We start from the raw sequence: 18,256 nt of genomic DNA, 5'->3' as shown, positions 1-18,256 counted from the left end.
CGGCCGGCCGACCCGCCCGGGGATTGGCACCCGCAGTCCAGATCGCGCGCGCCCATTGGCTCCCGGCGCCGGGGGGCTTCCGCGGCAGGGCAGCAGGGGCCGCGCGCAGGGGCGGGGCTGGGTAGGAGGCGGCGATTGGCAGGTCCGCACGCCCCGCCCCTTCCGCTTCTGTGGTCTGCTCTTCCTGCGGCTGAACCGCCCGGCTGAGCCGACATTGTCGGCGTCTTGGCGATTCGGTCCGACGCGCTCCACTTTCGCTACAGCATGGTGGCCTACTGGCGACAGGCTGGACTCAGGTAGGCCCAGGCCTCCAGAGGGAAGGGCCCCGCGAGCCCGGCCCGCGCGCATCCCCGTGCCCAGAGGTCATACAGGACACGGAGCAGTGGCCCCACGCGTGACCGGGGTTGGGCCGAACCTCGGGCGTCGCCGCCAAGATGGCGTCGCTGTGGGCAAAGCGCTCAGGCAGGCGAGCTCGGCCTCGCGTGGGAGTGCGTCTGTGTACTGCCTCGCTTCCCACAGGTGCGGCCCAGCACCCGCACAGTGCCCGTGGACACCTTTGTGAATGGGAGGTTTCGAGAGAGAGAGGCCAGCTCTTACTCAGCAAACCTTTTTCTTCTAGAATGGTGCTGGAGCCAGGTGGTGAAAGTAGTACAGTCACATCCACCTCAGTAAACAGGAGATTTCTCTCCACGTGACAGCTGTTAGCCGCTTTGACTTTTAATCCAGCATCGAGATGGAGCCTTTTACAACTTTACACATTTTTTTTTTTAAACTATTAATTCCTGTTGATCTCAGGTTTCCGTGTAAAAGGGGTGAAAGCCACTGGTAAACTATTCAGAGCTCCGCACAAAGGTGAGAGGTGGCTCCTGGAAAGCTCAAATATGGAACCCACTTGAGGACATGGTATCTCAATAGTGGAACCGCAAACCATTGGTCTAGGTGTCACATCTGATTTTTTTTATCCGTGCACCTGAGTGAGCAGAAGTACCTTGCTCCCGGTGACACACCTTGTTAGTTGACTAGATGGTGTAGCACTTTACATTTTGTGGGTACATGTGACTACACTACAACGGAGCTTCCTAACTTGCTGAGGTCAAGCAAGCGAAGTCTTGTAGAATTGGAAGGATGGAAGGTAATAGATACCATTTATTAGGCAACCTACCCTGTGAGCCATACCTTTTCGCACTTGTTTTTCCTCCTCCCAGCTATCAGCAGGACAGGTATTATCCTTTTATTCTATTGTTTTTTCAGGTGAATAAACATGCTGAAAAGGTTGAACAGCCTGAAGGTCACCAGTTAGTAAGAATGGAAGCAGGCATTGGAACTCATACCTCAGAGTCCCCAAAATAAATTCTAAAACATGAGAAAATTGCACCCCTCCCCACTTCCTGTTTTTCAAAAGTGGGAAAGGTGATCTGACATCTTTTGGAAACTACAACGTTGATGGGAGTCCATCTACCAAACAGGAAGCAGGTTTTACAATTTTGCTAGAATTGATGATGTTCTCAAAGCACTTTTCAGTGTAATTTAGAAATCTTGATTAGGAGGTATTTTCAGTGGCAGACTTGTAAGACAGAATTCATTTTTCTCAGAAAAGAGTTTAAATAATTTAGAAAGAATTGTTGTAATTCAAAATAGTTTTCTCTTAATTATGTATACCTCATTTTCCAAGAGTAATAAAAGTTTTAAGGAGAGAAATTGAGGAGAGAATTGATGATGCATTCTTGTTATAGTCGCTAAACATTTCAGGGTTTTTTTTTTTTTCTGTGCTGTGGGATTTTTAAAAACATTTATGCATCTTTTATTTTGAATTACTATACACTAAAGAGAAAACACAGTACAAAGAAGAAAAATCAAAGATCATCTGTCCAAACACCAATTAATACTTTGGTACATATTTTTCTAGTGTTCTTTTTCTTTGTATAGATTGTTTTTGGCATTAGTCATATTTTTAAAACCAGTTCTGCAATAAGGTACTACCAAACCAAAATAAAAAGTACAGGAAGAAAAGCGAAAGCACAGTAGTAACAGTTGGTCTGGCTGGAATATTGATAATTAACTATATACCTTCTCTCATTTTCTCCCAGCTACATCCGATACTCCCAGATCTGTGCAAAAGCAGTCAGAGATGCACTGAAGACAGAATTCAAAGCAAATGCCGAGAAGGCTTCTGGCAGCAGCGTCAAAATTGTGAAAGTAAAGAAGGAATAATCTGTAAGTTACTGATGTATTTAGAAGAACAGTTGCATCTTAAGTTTTTAGAGCACCGTAAAAATCAAAATAATTTTAATTTTGGGTTCTATTCATTTTTTAGTCAGTGTATTTGGAAGTTATTAGGATAATATAATTTAAAGCATGCAGGTTATAGAAGTCCCATGGCCTAATAAAAAGAAAGTCTTTTGGGGCCCGACAAGCAGAAGTAATTGGCACATTGATTTTCAATTCATTTAGCAATGCTTAGGTAGAGAGCCATCTTATTTTAGTTAAACCTGTTTCATTTGCACAAATCAAATAACTTGGAGGATGAACTCCCCACTTTTATAATTGCTATTGGAGTTACATAATAGTTCAAGAGCATAAAAAACTACAGTTCTTTACATTTTTATTTCCCCCACATCTACTAATATTCTCACAAACCACTACTTCCCGAACATCATAACTACAAGTACAGGCAAGGGTCCTGCTGTTGCATCAAGCAATAAAATATGCAAGAACCTGCAGTGAATACTGTTTTGCTAATTTATTATGTTTTCAGAGGGTTTGGTTCATTTTACTTTTTCAAAGATGTTGGTGATGTAAAGTTACATTCACATGAAATAAAAAGTTCTGTACAGTTGATAAGTGTAGACTTTTGTGTTCCAAATTATAAAAGTGGTTTGATCTCAAAAGTACTTTCTTGACATTGTTATTTCAAAAGTAGGCAAGGCAAATTATCAGAGATGTTTTTCAGGTTTAATTTTTCTAGTTTTGCTTTTAAAAAGCTTCAGACCCATAATAGCACAGAAATGTGATAAATATTAATTCTTTGGCATCTTGTGGTTATGAGCAATTTTACTTATTGAAACTGTCTCCCCTAACTTTTCATTTTCATTTTGAATTAGTAAATATTTTATTACAAGTCTGGAGATGCAGTGTTTTGAATTTAGCCCTTTTTCTAGGGGCTCTCTGTCTAATCTTATAATCCTGAGTAATGAGACCTGGTTTTATGTTGCGTTGTTTTGTTTTAACAGTAAGCTAACAGAAAATCGGTTAGCCTCACTCGGCTCAGAGCCACCAGACTGCATCTAACGCTGAGATTTTGCAAAGTCCTGGGGGTCAGGAAGTAGTGTCGATCCCCTTAAAGCATTAGCCCCTCTCTGTTATGCCCTTCGGGGTTACTGACCCCACCTCATTAGCACAAGGAGATGTTAGTGTCTTTTAAAGGCAAAGTAGTTTCTTTATTGCTGGGAGAGTGTTTACTTTTAGTCAGCTGAGAAATGCCTGCTTGACTAAACCTGTGTACTCGAACCAGTGCTTTTTTACATCTGAGCCAAGGCAGTGTGAATGATAGCCACGGTTATACAGTTCACTATAAGGAAGTTATTTCTTATATTCATGTTGAGTTTTTAAGAAAACCAAGAACTAGCCAGCAACTGTTGCATTTTCTTTTTCCTCCTAGACCCTGACTAAAGCTTGAAATGCTACATTTCCAAGGTGAAGATGTGTGGGCACATGTTATGGCAGATTGAAAAGGATCTCATTTCATGGGGAAAAAAAAAATTCCTGTCTTGTTCATAAATTGACAATGTCAATAAATTGAAGTATGGTTCACTGTTACTCTTGATTTTTAGTTTGTCAGACTTTTTCATTTTCTTTAAAGGAACTCTGCAGGGTTGCGTGATTATGGCCATGTGAACCAGGGTTTCTTAAAAGCAGGGGAAGGCAGATTTAATATATAGTGACCAAAGGGATTCAGAAAGGATTTTGAAAATGTCTCAAAATAGTTGTTTCATGACATTAATTGGTGATCAAAATTATCTGCTGTCATTGAGGCTTTGTAGTCCCTTATGTTTGAAATGTTGCCATGTCAGAATAATGACATGGTCATCGGTAACCTACATGGAAATAATTATTAAATACTAAAAGCATTGATTAGAAGAAGAAATACTAAATTGTACTCGTATTGTGCACTTAAAACCTATAGATAAGAACAATTACAGAATTTAAGCACAAAATGTTTTTCACATTGTTTTGTAAATGAATATATTGTGGTAGCATTTCTCTTAGGAAATGTTGAAAACTATTTAATAACTTGCTCATTGAGTTGATAGCCAAACTGAAGTTAAAATCTAGGAGTTTTGACTATAGGTCTGAGACACGGTGACCACAACATCAGTTTCTTGATATTTCTATAGTGATTCATTCATTCATTATTTAGGGATGGAAAATTGTTGCAAGTTATGTTGTTACCTTTCTTTGAAACTTGGAAGCGCTTGGGCAAGTAAAACACCATTGAAAAGTTAATTGCCTAATTTTAACTGTTTTTGGAGAATGGAGAAATAAATTTGAACTGGAAATTTTGAAACACCGTTCTAGGACCAGTTTTCACATGGTACTTAAAGCTCACAATAATTTATCAGGGCCGCTGTCAGCCATGCCGAGGCTAAGCCAAATAGAATGTCTTTGTTCTCGGCTTCTGGGAATGACTTATTGTTCCAACACTTGACCTGTAGGTTTTACTGAATTCTCAGCACAGAGCGAGCAGGGAGGCAGAGCCGATTGAGTGAGAGAGGGTGCCTCTGGACAACAGCGGGTTAGGAGCCCTTGGGGTCCTTCACCTCGGAGCTGTCATCCTCCTGCTTGCAAGTTAGGGCACCTCAGTTCAGTGCTGTGGTCCCCAAGATTAAGGTACTAGGAAGCATCCTCCATTACAGAGAACAGGAATAAATGAATCAAAAGGCTGTCAGGCCTTTTTGACACAGGACAAATAAAGTAACTAATAGGCAAAGAGGCTAAATTATTTCCAGTCAGGTAATTAGAGATAAGTCATTTATTAAGGAGGCAGATGGGGTATTATTGGTATATAGATGGTATAGTAGATTGGTAGTATATTGGTAGATTATTGGTATATAGATGGTATATTATTAAGGAGGCGGATGGTAGAGGTGAGACTTAGGGACAGGGCTTGTGATATGGAAAGGAGTGAAGTAACTGAGTAAAAGACAAGTTTACTGTCCAGCAGAGATTCTTAGAGGCTCTTTTCTCTGTGATTAGTAGATATCCTGAACCAGTAGTATAATGAAATAAACTTCCTTTCTCCAGCAGTGCTGAGTAACTGGCAGGATGACTGTGCCCAATGATGAGGTGACCCCAATCAGACCAACTTAGTGAGTATCCCACTAACTAGTTGGAAGATGTTTGAGGTTGTCAGTTAATCTCTTAGTTCACGTAGTCCTTGTGAGTAAAGTGAAGGAATTGGATAAGCTCTAAAATTCGGTGATTATGCTCAGAGACCTCGGTCTCTGAGAGACCAAGGTCGCCGTAGCAACCATACTGCTAAAGGAATAAGCTCTTCAAAATCAAAAGGGAGAGATTTCTTAGGTTTCTAGTTTGTGTTTTGTGTTTTTAAATCTATTTCTACCATACGAAAGAGTAGGATGGTGAGATGCATTTCTAAATATTTTTAACTACTCAGGGTGGTTAGGCTTCAAGAAAAGGAATTTATTTAGTCTGAAATAAAGCAATTTTGCCATTTAAAATTGAATTATTTTGTACTTTAATGATTACTATTGAGCAAACAAATCTTTACAGTAATATAAGTCAGCAAAAGTTTTTTAAAAGGTTTAAATCCCTCTCTCCTTATACCTATTTCATTGCCTTTTTAGATTTTAGAAGTAAAGCACCAGAAGAAGCATGTGTAAATCCTTGTATAATCGCAGGCTGTAAGTCTTTAGCATCTCAGGAAGTTACTAACTTCAAAGTGTATAGGTGGAGTTTCTTACTAAATCTAGTACTTCTTGAACCACAAGTAGAAAGCATTTAAAACATGATTGTTGTATTGTGTTTTTTGAAGTTTATAAATAGAAGACTTGTTGATGATCGGATGGCAAGGTATTTTTCTCTTGGTATGTATTTTAGTATTTCCTCATGATGCATACGTGAAAAGAGTGAAGTTTCTCAGAATGAGCAACTGTCATCCATCCACCTGCTATTTTATTATTGCCAATTACAAAAGCAAATCAAGAGATGAGAACCCAGTTGCCGGCAAGTAAATATTTACTGCATTGAGGGTCGGAGCATTTTCCCATTACCAGTTATCCATGGATCAAATAGTGTATCTCGGTGGTAATTCTAGAGGGCCATTAAAACCCTGATGGTGCTGGAAGAGATGGCAATGCTGCATGTCAGAAATAGGTAAACTGTAATTAAGAAGTTACGGATGATTTGATTACGCTCTTGTGTATTTGGTCCTGTTGTAATGTGAGCAGATTAAAATCATGTAGTGGTTAAAGCTGTGTCATTATGCAGACATTTATGGCAACTTCTGCAAATTAATTTGAACTGTAAAAGTTCCCTAATGAAATGATGTCCCCCGTAACTGAGAAGGACACTGCAGCCATTGCTGCTTAATTCCTGCATTTGAATGGTTGCCGAGCGGATGGTGTGCCGTTTCTCAGAGCAGAGAGGCTGCAGAGCATTTTGGGGGGTGATGGCTGAATGAAAGTGAAAAGAGCATTTCAAAATAGCCTCTAAAAGGAAAACCAAGGATGATTATTAATGAATTACTGGGATCTAACAGTAGTAAGAAATTTAAACTATATAAACGTATATGTTAAAGGCTAGCTTTTCAGAAATAAAGATCAGAGGACTGCAGTTCTTTAGTTTTGCTTGTCTTTTTGTTTTTCATGTTTGGACCAGGTGTTTTTGTGGAGAGGACTGTGGCTTTTCTTTTTTCCTCTTTTCCAGTTAGCATGTGTGCGCACAGGTCTACACAACAACACAACATGGATATTTCTAGTGGATGTTGACTCACATTGACCTTGGCTCTGTAGCTCCCCATGTACTAGTCAGGCACCTGGCTCTTCTGGAGGCTGGCAGGCACAGGAAGGCAGGATGGTGGCAGGCAGTGTTTGCTCAAAGGAAAGAACCTAAGGGAAGAGTCTTAGTAACCCTCGGATACCAAGTGAGGATTCCAGGGTGCTTATCAGTGCTGCTAAAGTTTAAAAATGTTAACACCAACTCCAGTGGCTTCCTGCAAATCCACATGTGTAGTCTGGGTGCCTGGCACAGGGCATGTAATAAAATACTCAGTGAACACTTTGAAACAAAGGGAGCACTTTACAATAAATTTGCTGTTTTTTTAAGCTAATAAGTATGCATTGAATGTCAAACTCTTCAAGGTTAGTAAATGTCAGCAAAGACCCTAATGCCTGTCAGCTGTTCCCCACCTGTCTCCCGCAGTCCCTGTGTCGAAGCTAATGATGAGTGCGTATCATTCACTGTGCTGCAGTGCAGAATAGGTTTTGGAGTGCTGCAGGAGAAACACTCGTCTAATGAGAAACTGTTCTGTAAGCAACTCCACGGCACAGCTTCTCTCACCGTTAATGTCCCTTATCTTCTGGCTTCATTTCTGCCTCCTCCATGACCTCTTCATCTTCCTCTAGACCTGCTTTGGCATCTTGAAATTGTTGGTACTCGGATACCAAATCATGGATGTTACTTTCAGCTTCCCCAAATTCGTTTATGTCCATCCCTTCGCTGGTGTACCAGTGCACAAAAGCTTTCCTCTTGAACATGGCTGAGAAATGCTCAGAGACCCTGTTAAAGATCTCTTGGATGGCCGTGTTGTTGCCAATGAAGGTGGCAGCCATGCTCAGCCCCCGGGGTGGGATGTCGCAGACAGCCACCTTGACGTTGTTGGGAATCCACTCCACAAAACAGCTGCTGTTCCTGGTCTGCACGGAGAGCAGTTGCTGGTCCACTTCCTTGGTGGACATCTTGCCCCGGAAAATGCAGGCCACTGTGAGGTAGCGGCCACGGCGGGGGTCACAGGCAGCCATGGTATTGCGGGCGTCAAACATCTGCTGGGTGAGCTCGGCCACGGAGAGGGCTCGGTACTGCTGGCTGCCCTGGGCTGTGAGTGGGGCAAAGCCAGGTATAAAGAAGTGCAGGCGGGGGAAGGGGACCATGTTCACCGCCAGCTTGCGCAGGTCTGCGTTGAGCTGACCCGGGAACCGGAGGGAGGTGGTTATGCCGCTCATGGTCAAGGACACCAGGTGGTTGAGATCCCCGTAGGTGGGTGTCGTCAGCTTCAGGGTACGGAAGCAAATGTCATAGAGGGCCTCGTTGTCAATGCAGAAACAGGCATCTGCATTCTCAATCAGCTGGTGGATGGACAGAACTGCATTGTAGGGCTCCACCACCGTGTCCGACACCTTGGGAGAAGGCATGACACTGAAGGAATTCATGATCCGGTCCGGGTACTCCTCTCTAATCTTGTTCATGAGCAGAGTGCCCATCCCGGAGCCTGTGCCCCCGCCCAGGGAGTGGACGATCTGGAAGCCCTGCAGGCAGTCACAGCTCTCACTCTCATGCCTCACTACCTCCAGGACGTTCTCAATCAGCTCGGCTCCCTCCGTGTAATGGCCTTTGGCCCAGTTGTTGCCAGCTCCAGAGTTACCTGTGACCAAAAAGAGTAACCAGCAGGGGAAGAAAAGTGAAAAGAGAAGGGCACCAGTAAGGCATCCCCCCTGCTCCTGGTGGAACCTTCTGGAAAAACCTACCATGGACAAAACTGTCAGGTTGAAAGAGGGCTCCTAATTTGCTAGATCGAATGCTGTCCATCGTCCCAGGTTCTAGGTCCACCAAGACTGCTCGGGGCACATATTTCCTACCTGTGTAGAAAAATAGGAAAAAGTCAGCCTACTTGTTTTTCTAGAAGTTAATGTTTTATCAAAAGAGAACTTTGTGATACTGGTCCAAAAAAATCATGGATATTCTAGAAAGGGGCCCTTGGTAGGTTGAGATTTGAGTATCTAACATATTTTTTACCCCAACAACAATACCACAAATCTATAGAATACCCAAGAAACAATTTCCATCGTCTGCCCTGTGGTATTGCCAGTGACAGAGATTCTCTTCCTTCGCACTGGAAATGATTCTGGTTTCATCTGTGAAGCCACAAAGGGAAGTGAGTACTTGACCTGCTTGTGTTAAGGTGTGTGCCCCATCCAGCAGCTCCTTCCCCAGTCCTGCCTCTTGACCAAGGGTTGGGGACCTACCACTCTGGGATCCTGCTGCTGCCCTGCCTGTCGCCTCCCTGAACCTAGACATCACTGCTTTGACATTTCCATCTGCTGGGCCTCTGCCCTTCCTCTACTTATGTTCCCAGTTGCGGGACCACTGCTCCCAGAACCCTGCCAGTCCTACCGTAGGCTTCATTGTAGTACACGCTGATTCTCTCCAGCTGCAAGGCCGAGGCCCCGCGGTCGCTCCCAGCCAAGTCGATCCCGTGCTCCTCACCAATCATCTCCCAGAACTGAAAGCAGGAGGAAGGTCAGAGTAAACGGACCCAGAAAAAGGCTGTGTTAACCAGAGAGAAAGTTAGCACCCCCAGGCCTGTTTCCCTGGGGTTGCCTGACCCTCCCCAAGACATTCTTTTTGGACCTTTTCATAAATAACCATGGCATCATTCACTTTTTGCCTCTACTAAGCAATATGAAGTAATATGAAGGCTGCCTTTTCTCCCCGCCTGAACTCCTTAAATAAAATGTCAAACACAGAATACTAAATTGGATTTTCTTCCTATTAAGTTCAGGCCATTATATATATTAAAGCTGTTGTTTAGAATTTAATGTCAATATAGCTCTTAATTTCTCCTTATAATGCTCCAAGCTAGTAAAGTATAGATTCCATTATAGGAAAATAAACAATTCTTATCTGATTTCACAATAATATCTCATTTCACTTTGGGGATTTATTTTCATGAACGTTTTCAAGCAACCCATAACTTGGACCTGTGTGCATGATTTTAAGTAATTAGCACTTTTTTTTTTTTTTTTTTTAGACAGAGTCTTGCTCTGTTACCAGGCTGGAATACAGTGGCGTGATCCTGGCTCACTGCAACCTCCACCTCCTGGGTTCAAGCAATTCTCCTGCCTCAGCCTCCTGAGTAGCTGGGACTACAGGCATGCGCCACCATGCCTAGCTAATTTTTGTATTTTTAGTAGACACGAGGTTTCACCATGTTGGCCAGGATGGTCTCTATCTCTTGACCTCGTGATCCGCCCACCTTGGCCTTCCAAAGTACTGGGATTACAGGCATGAGCCACCATGCCTGGCCTTTTTTTTTTTTTTTTTTTTTTTTTACGAGTTTCACTCTTGTCACCTAGGCTGGAGTGCAGTGGCACAATCTTGGCTCACTGCAACTTCCACCTCCTGGGTTCAAGCAACTCTCCTGCCTCAGCCTCTCAAGTAGCTGGGATTACAGGCGTCTACCACCATGCCCAGCTAATTTTTGCATTTTTAGTAGAGACGGGGTTTTGCCATGTTGGCCAGGCTGGTCTCAAACTCCTGACCTCAGGTGATCCACCTGCCTCGGCCTCCCAAAGTGCTAGGATTACAGGCATGAGCCACTGCGCCCGGCCAGGAATGTGCATTTTTGATGATCAGGTATACACATAGCTCAAAATTACACATTGTTGTCCTCTAGTAACTATTTGAAACATAAAGCACTTCCAATCTCATACACAGTACTTATTAATATAGATACATGCCAAGCTCTTAATATGGAAACAGTTACTGGGAAGACTCCTTCTGATCACCCTGAAAAGCACATATTAAAATGCAATGAAAATATATTCACATACAGTAAAATCCCCAAGGGTATGTTTAAAACTCCAACCATATCTTGTAAATGACAGCGCTGCTCTGGCCATGGTCTTAATAACAAGGCACTAGTTCATGGTAAACTGCCAGCACTGTTCAGGGAGTGGAAGAATAAATAAATTCAAGTTCTAAGATACCCCAAATTAAATGTGTCTTAAAGTTCTTAAGACTCTAAATGATGAGTTAGCCAGGACTCTAAACGCTAGACAATACAATTGAGAGTGAGAGCGAAGACCCTATCTAAACCCAACACTGTCTCTCGAGGGCCCCTTTCTGTGTTATCTTCCAGCTTCAGAGCAGCAGGGCTCCTGCCTCCCACTTCTCTGTCTGTGTGTTATGAATGTCTTACCCCTGAGGCATGGAGGAATGGGGACTTCTTTTCAAGCAGTAATGTTCTTTGCCCCGGATTTAAAACACCTGCATTTAAAATCCTTAGTTGTTTCCTAGCAGCATTACTCACAATAGCCAAAAGGCAGAAACAACCCAAGTGTCATTGATGGATGATGAATGTAGGTGTTTTAAAACCTTACTTTTAATGCATCTCATATTAGTAAAAGTAACTTCACAACAGCAAAGAGTTTTAAAACCTTACTTTTAATGCATCTCATATTAGTAAAAGTAACTTCACAATAGCAAAGAGAACACGGTAAATTTTCTCAGTGCAGTTGGCCATCTTAAAATCAAGACTGGAGATCCTGGGCTCGGGCATCTGTGTTCTTGGGGTTGGCCAAGTAAGTTACATACTTGGTAGAAAATTTTAAGCAGGGGGGCAAGGGAGAGAAAAACTCATTTATATTCCAGGGAGTGTATTTTAATTAATGATGTTACTGTACACAAAAACTTTATTTTAGGTCTATCTCTTAAATTTCAATTGCATACTAATCAAACAGTAATTGATTTTTTTAAGGGCTATAATAAACAGAGGGGAGGGAAAAGACACCATAGTGACAGCGTATAGAAAGTTTCTCAAAAAACTTCAAAAAGCTGTTTTGAGACAAATTACTGTTTTTAGATATGAGAAGTTCATTGTTAAGATGATAAAAGTAAGCCAGGTACAGTGACTCACGCCTATAATCCCAGCACTTCGGGAGGCTAAGGCAGGCACATCACCTGAGGTCAGGAGTTCGAGACCAACCTGACCAACATGATGAAACCCCGTCTCTACTGAAAATACAATATTAGCCAGACATGGTGGCGCATGCCTGTAATCCCAGCTACTACTGGGGAGGCTGAGGCAGGAGAATCACTTGAACCCAGGAGGTGGAGGTTGCAGTGAGCCGAGATCACGCCATCACACTCCAGCCTGGGCGACAAGAGCAAAACTCCATCTCAAAAAAATAAAAGATGATAAAAGTGCCGCACACGGTGGCTTACACCTGTCACCCCACCACTTTGGAAGTCGGAGGCGGGAGGATCACTTGAGCCCATGAGTTCAAGACCGGCCTGGGCAACAAAGTGAGATCCCTGTCTCTCAAAAAAAATTTAAAAATTAGCCAGGCATAGTGGTGCCTGCCTATAATCTCAGCTACTCAGGAGGCTGAGGCAGGAGAATAGCTTGAGCCCAGGAGGTTGAGGCTGTGGTGAGCCATGATGCTGCCACTCTACTCCAGCCTGGGCAACAGAGTGGGCAAAGAAAAAGATGATAAGCATATTATATAATGTAATGGTTGGCATGTGTTGTGCCTAGGTGTCTATGGATAAAATTAACTAACTTAACACTGTAAGCCCTTAATGTGTCTTGTAGCTCTTTAAAGATTGTTTCCTTCTTTTCCCGTGTGAAATTCTTTTTTTAAGAATTTTTTTAGAGCCCAAAGGCATTGTCTGATATTTAGCAAGTACATGAAATCTACTCGACTCATTGTCTTCCCTGCTAACTTAGGGTATTCTCTTGGTTGTCCGCCTCTGTGGACTGTGGCAAAGCTAGGATTAGTAACCAGACATTACTTACCTTGGCTCCGATCTGGTTGCCACACTGGCCAATCTGAATATGGACAATTTCACGCATCCTTGCTGTGAGCCCAAGTCTGAGATCTTCACGGAATCCTCAGACTCTCAGAATCCAGAGCCTCGGTTCACTGGTGTGAGCCCAACACAACTGTGGTCATTGCAGTGGTGGGACTGGCCAACTAAGCTACCCTCGCAATGTGACCAAGGGTGTGTCCACCCCAGAGGCCCAGTTCCCCGCCCTCAGCCAGTCCTGGCCCTTCTCTGCTTTCTGCCTGTCATGCTTTTGGAAGGGGGTGTTTTTCCTCTCTCAGCACAGAATACTGCCCCATCATTTCCTAGAGAGTGAGTGCAAGATTAAAGGCCGCCTCAGTGCCTGAAGGCTGGCACTGTTTGCAGGCTTCTAGGTGCCCATGCTGGCCCTGATGCCTGTGGTGTGATGACTCTGGCTCCTAGCTCACCCAGGTAACCAGACCACCTCCAGGGGCTTTCCCTGTCCAACTTCCCAGCCCCTTTTCAAGACTTTGGTCCCCAGAAGCCCCGTGCCCCGACGCGGCGGGAGGCTTCACAGCTGGGCCTCACAGGTCCCAGGATTGTCTGCCCGCCCCTCCCCCACATGCCCTTTCTCGCCCTGTCTGCAAGTTACTCTGCAGTGTCCTGCAGGCCTCTTGGACCCCTGCCCTGTCCATGCCAGGGCTGGGCTGCGCCTTCCCAGCTCCCGCTCTGTCGTTCCGTCTTTCCTGCCATGGTGTCTGGGGTCTTAATATTTGCCATAGGGTCCCTTTACCAGACCCTGAATTCTCCAAGAACAAAATGGACTCCCAATTGCATTCCCTTAGAGTTGGGCGTGGTGGCTCACTCCTGTAATCCCAGCACTTTGGGAGGCCAAGATGGGCAGATCACTGGAAGTCAGGAGTTCAAGACCAGCCTGGCCAACATGGCGAAACCCCATCTCTACTAAAAATACAAATATTAGCCAGGTGTGGTGGCACACACGTGTAGTCCCAACTACTCAGGAGACTGCAGCAGGAGAATTGCTTGAACCTGAGAGGCAGAGGTTGTAGTGAGCCACGATCACGCCATTGCACTCCAGGCTGGGCAACAGAGCAACACTCTGTCAAAAAAAAAAAAAAAATTGCATTCCCTCACACGCAGTACTTAAGTGGCAGCAGGCTGGGTACTCAGCAGCTTGAAAGCAGCTGTTCTGTCTCCTGGTCCTCAGTACATCCCCTGCCACCAAGCTTCTATCAACGTCGAAAGCCAGCCTAGGCTTTATTACCTCCAACCAGGCAAGGGCATCCAGGCCAAACACCAGCTCCATATCCTTGCCCAGGAGGATGGCAGTTCCCCACCACCTGGAGGAGAGAAGGTGGACACTTCCAAAGAAGATGGGGAATGGACTCCCCGAGAAGGCATGAGAGCACTGACTCAGAAGGGGAGAGCTGGTAGGCACTGCCTTGTGCCTGTTGAGCTCTCAAGGTGCAGGTGGGCAGGTACAGGGCAAGGTCTCCTGAAGCCCCGAGGATGTGGACAACCACATCCAGTGAGCACCTGCCTCTCAAGGCCTCTTTAGTGTCTGCCGGGCACCCTGAGGTTACCCCCATTCCTTGAATGGCTATGGAAGGGGACCTGTCATATGCTGGGCTCACCTTGGGTGCTGCAGACAAGGGAATGAAGGAGGTAGATGCGGCCAGATCCTGCACTCGTGGAACTCTGGCTTACTTAGGAAGAGAGCACTCCTAGCTCTGGAGCAGCTTGAGGACACCATCTCTCAGGACAGGGCTCAAGGCAAGACTGCTGAACTCAGAGCCAGAAGCCCTGGAGGTGCTTCCCGCCCCTGCCTCTTGCCAGACCCGTGACCTTGGTTGAAGCATTGGAGCCCAGCCTGATCCATGAGGAGCCTATGCTTCCTGTGCCCCAAGCCCAGGTTTGACTCCTAAGCCTTGTGTTCCCTCTACAGACCTGGCGGGGCCCAGGATGTGAGGTCAGGAACACAATCAGGAAAGTTCCTAGCGATGGAGTGTCTGGGGAAATCGCTTCTGCTTACTTGCAGAGGAGCTCAAATACACAGCCAAAGGGCCTGAGCTATAAACTAGAAGAGAAACCTAGAGGTGGGGAAGAAGAGAGCACTCTGTCCTAAGAGTGCCCGGACTGGGACTGCTTCTCACCTCTGTCTAGTGTGTAGATCCCAGGCTGCCCTTGAGTACTGACAGTGTACCCCGTGATCCTGGGCTGGATCCAGGACCAGGGAAGAGGGCTCCTGTAGAGGATGGTGTGAGGATAATTGTCAAAATTCAAATAAGAACTGTGTATACTGGAAAATAGTATCAGTGTTCCATTTCTTGACTTTGATCATGGTACGGTGGTTCTAAGTGGAAGTCCTTGTTTCCAGGAGATCCCATATTATGAAGCACTGTACTTCAAGGTCGTTGTGATGCTGGCAGCTTACTCTGAACCAGTTCCACAACCACAATAATGTGATAAACAGAGAGACAGCAGTTAAATAAAGGGGCAAAGTGGTAACAATTGCTGAATCTTTTCAAAGTTAGCACAAGATTAGTACCCTTGCAATGTTTCTCTTAAGTTTGGAACATTTTTGTGCTCAAACCTGAATGTCACGTGACTCACAGATGCTTCCGGTCCAGTCAGCCCTCCTCCCTGCCCAAAGGTAAAGAGAAGAATGTGCAAATTCAAGAGGAGGATATTCATAGGTCCTCAGCAGTGTTTTTCAGAAATTAACACAGACCATTTTAAAATTAAGAACAGACCATTCTGTTTCCATAGACGTTAGCCCATCTTGCCTCACTTCCAGCTTCTCTCCCGGCATGCCTCGACCTCTTTTCCCCCTTCTGTCTGTCCCCACCAGCTCTCCCCAGCCTCCCTCCCCACCCAGGGGCCCCTGCCTATCAGACTCCTCCAGAGACCAAAGAGCTCCATGATCTTCCCACAGGCGGTTCCTTCGCCAGAGACACCTCCCCTCCTGGGGACCAGAGCACTTGAACCTGCAGTGCCACACATGGCCCTGTTTGCTAATTACTTATACACATGCCTTATCTCCTGCCAGCCTGGGAGCTGTCCGTGTCATTTCATCTTTGAGTCCCCAAAGTGCCTGATCCATGGCAGGGCCTCAGTAAATGTTTGTTAAGGGCACATCGACAGCTGGGCAAGTTTGAGCAGTGATGCTCAGAGCGGGCTGTGTTCTTAAAGCCAGTGATGTGTTTATTCACAAGTGTGTCCTTCTCTAGATAGGGTCACCTTTTTCCTCCATTCTGTAAGAGGTGGTCTAGGCTGAAGGTATAAACTGCTCCATGAAACCTGGATGTTTGGGGACAGACTAGATGGAATAACCGTAGTGAGCTATTATGGGAAGGTGTGACCAGTGGGCAGCCGCGGCCTTCTGTGGCCCAGCTCCTGAAAGGAGCCCCTGTTGGCCACAAACCGCCTCGCTGCAGGGACCACGGGACTGGGCCCAAGGGGCATTTCTGATCTGCCTGTGTTCATTCTTTGCCATGTGAGCAGGATCCAGGGCGCTGGGGTCCTCCGCCCACCCTCCGCACTGCAGCACATTCCTCTTGGCCATCTCAGTTTGCTTAGGGAGGGGAAAAAGCCAGGTTTCCAGGTGGGCGCTTAAAAGGTTTTTCTGTTAATGGGGCAGTTGGCAAAAAGGAGGAAAGAGAGAGAAGTCCTGTTTGCTTTGATTCCTGTATCGCCGGCCATGTTTATTCAGGCCAGGCAAGCGCTGAGCTTTGGACGCTGGGCTGTGAGAGGGTGAGGGGCGGAGTGGCAGCTCCACCACCCAGGGGCTCATCTTCGCCCTAAACCTGAATTTTTTCACATGAAAAATGAAATAAAAGTTCCCGCGTCACAAGTCGGTGTGAGGAATGGGCCTGCCAGGGCTGCCCCCTAACACGTAGCTGCCGATGGTGGTTTTCAAGTGGGCTTCACAGGGTGGGAGGGGGAGATGCGGCTCTTGGTGCAGACAGGCCCATGCATTCCACACCTACAGACGGAGCACCTACCATGCGGCAGACCTGACATGGCCGTGGGCATCGGGGCTTGTCTCAATTGAAAATGTCTGGGCAGGACAGAGTGGCAGGGAAGGCAGCGGGTCTGGAAAGCCGTGCATCCCGTCTCAACTCTCTTGTCCTTATTTCTGAAGGTACCTGCTCCCCAGAGGAAACAGCTCTCCTCTGAGTGCCAACTTAGTGCCAGCAATGAGGTGGGGAATACAGTCTGCCTTGCCCTCGGACTGGTAGAAGCGGGCCCTGTGCAGGACATAGGCGAACAGTGCCCCTGGAGATGCTGGCACGACCCCAAGGTCTGTTTTGCCAGGTGAAGGTGACCGCCCCCAGTCCTGAACTGCAGCAAGTGACTAACAGTGGCCACTGTGATGAGTGACAAAGTTGTTTTCTGCCCCCCAACAAAGGGCTGTGACCAAGGCAGGTTAGCAGTGACTGCATTCAGGTGAGATCAGCAAGCATTGTCCCAGAGGGCGGAGGGCAGGAGCTTCCTCCCAGCAAATGTGGTGAGGACGCCCATGGCCCACAACACTGAGATTCCCAGCCGGGACCAGCCCAGCCCTGAGCTTGAAACCCTCTCTTCCAGTGGCCTGTCACAGCAGTCCACAGAAGGCTCCATGGCAGCAAGCCTTTTCCTGCATGACACTTGGGACTGTTACAGGAATAGAACCAGGAAGATAAGAAAAACCAGTGTCACCCAGAAACCCTGAATCGGCTGCTTCCAGACTTCCCCCAGGAGTTATCCCCCAGGGGTCAGATGGAGCTGCCCCCACCCTCCATTTGGCAAATGAAATAGAATTCAGAGAAAAATAGAGCACTCAGAGAACTCATTGATTTCATCCGCCCCGATCTTCCACTTCTGAGTGCATTGAAGTTCCTTGAATAACTCAGGGAAGATTGTTGAATTATACTGTTTGCGTGTGATTTAGAACCAAAAATTATTCCAAATGTCTTAGGAAGAAAATGACATCTGAGGGGCCATTATGAGTGACTCAGCGGGTGTGGGCAGGCCGCCAGAGGAGCTGAGCTCCACTTTCTTGTACCCTGCCTCGGTGTGTGTTCTCTTACTGGAAAAGAAAGTTCTAGGAGGATGAATAACTACAAGAGGAGAGGGACTAGGAGGACATTGCTGGTGTTCGCTGAGCCAGGAGTGTTAACCTTCTTCCCCCACAGCTGAGATGCTCATGGTTCCTGTACCAGGCAGACTCTGGCTGCTCCTCACGCCTGTCCAGCCCCCAAGCCCAGAGGCTGGAAACACCTTGCTGTCTCTCTGGGTGCACTGGTGAACCGCATGCAGGCTGCGGCGCCTCTGATGTACAAGAGAAAACACGCACGCGCGCACACACACCATCACTTCCCCTGAACTGCAAACACGCACGCGCGCACACACACACACTTCCCCTGGAACTGCAAACACGCACGCGCGC

The 18,256-nt window shown here is 46.0% G+C and overlaps 2 protein-coding genes across 9 annotated transcripts; one reads left to right on the top strand and one right to left on the bottom strand.

Moving 5' to 3' along the window:
• Window positions 1–148: 148 nt before the first annotated feature.
• On the top strand, window positions 149–3,816 carry ATP5E (ATP synthase, H+ transporting, mitochondrial F1 complex, epsilon subunit). Its single transcript, XM_011992324.1, has 3 exons — window positions 149–296; window positions 2,088–2,214; window positions 3,659–3,816. The coding sequence occupies exons 1-2, from the start codon at window positions 265–267 to the stop codon at window positions 2,209–2,211; spliced, it is 156 nt and encodes a 51-aa protein (XP_011847714.1). The 5' UTR covers window positions 149–264; the 3' UTR covers window positions 2,212–2,214; window positions 3,659–3,816.
• A 3,482-nt stretch (window positions 3,817–7,298) lies between these two features.
• TUBB1 (tubulin, beta 1 class VI) lies at window positions 7,299–13,076 on the bottom strand. Of its 8 annotated transcripts, none has more exons than XM_011992317.1 (5): window positions 12,815–13,076; window positions 9,409–9,517; window positions 8,763–8,873; window positions 8,532–8,659; window positions 7,299–8,288 (listed from the first exon to the last, which is right to left on the bottom strand). In XM_011992317.1, the coding sequence occupies exons 1-5, from the start codon at window positions 12,869–12,871 to the stop codon at window positions 7,581–7,583; spliced, it is 1,113 nt and encodes a 370-aa protein (XP_011847707.1). In that variant the 5' UTR covers window positions 12,872–13,076; the 3' UTR covers window positions 7,299–7,580. The 8 variants fall into 8 exon arrangements, with proteins under 8 accessions (XP_011847707.1, XP_011847710.1, XP_011847703.1 ...); XM_011992320.1 differs by having other exon boundaries at window positions 7,299–7,960; window positions 8,567–8,659; XM_011992313.1 differs by having other exon boundaries at window positions 7,299–8,561; window positions 8,634–8,659; window positions 12,815–12,871.
• Between the last annotated feature and the right edge of the window lie 5,180 nt (window positions 13,077–18,256).

This window comes from Mandrillus leucophaeus, unplaced genomic scaffold (assembly GCF_000951045.1).
Source record: "Mandrillus leucophaeus isolate KB7577 unplaced genomic scaffold, Mleu.le_1.0 Scaffold41, whole genome shotgun sequence".
Taxonomy (NCBI): Eukaryota; Metazoa; Chordata; class Mammalia; order Primates; family Cercopithecidae; genus Mandrillus; species Mandrillus leucophaeus.
The sequence above is the reverse complement of the archived record's forward strand: the minus strand, read 5'-3'. Positions and strand labels throughout refer to the sequence as shown.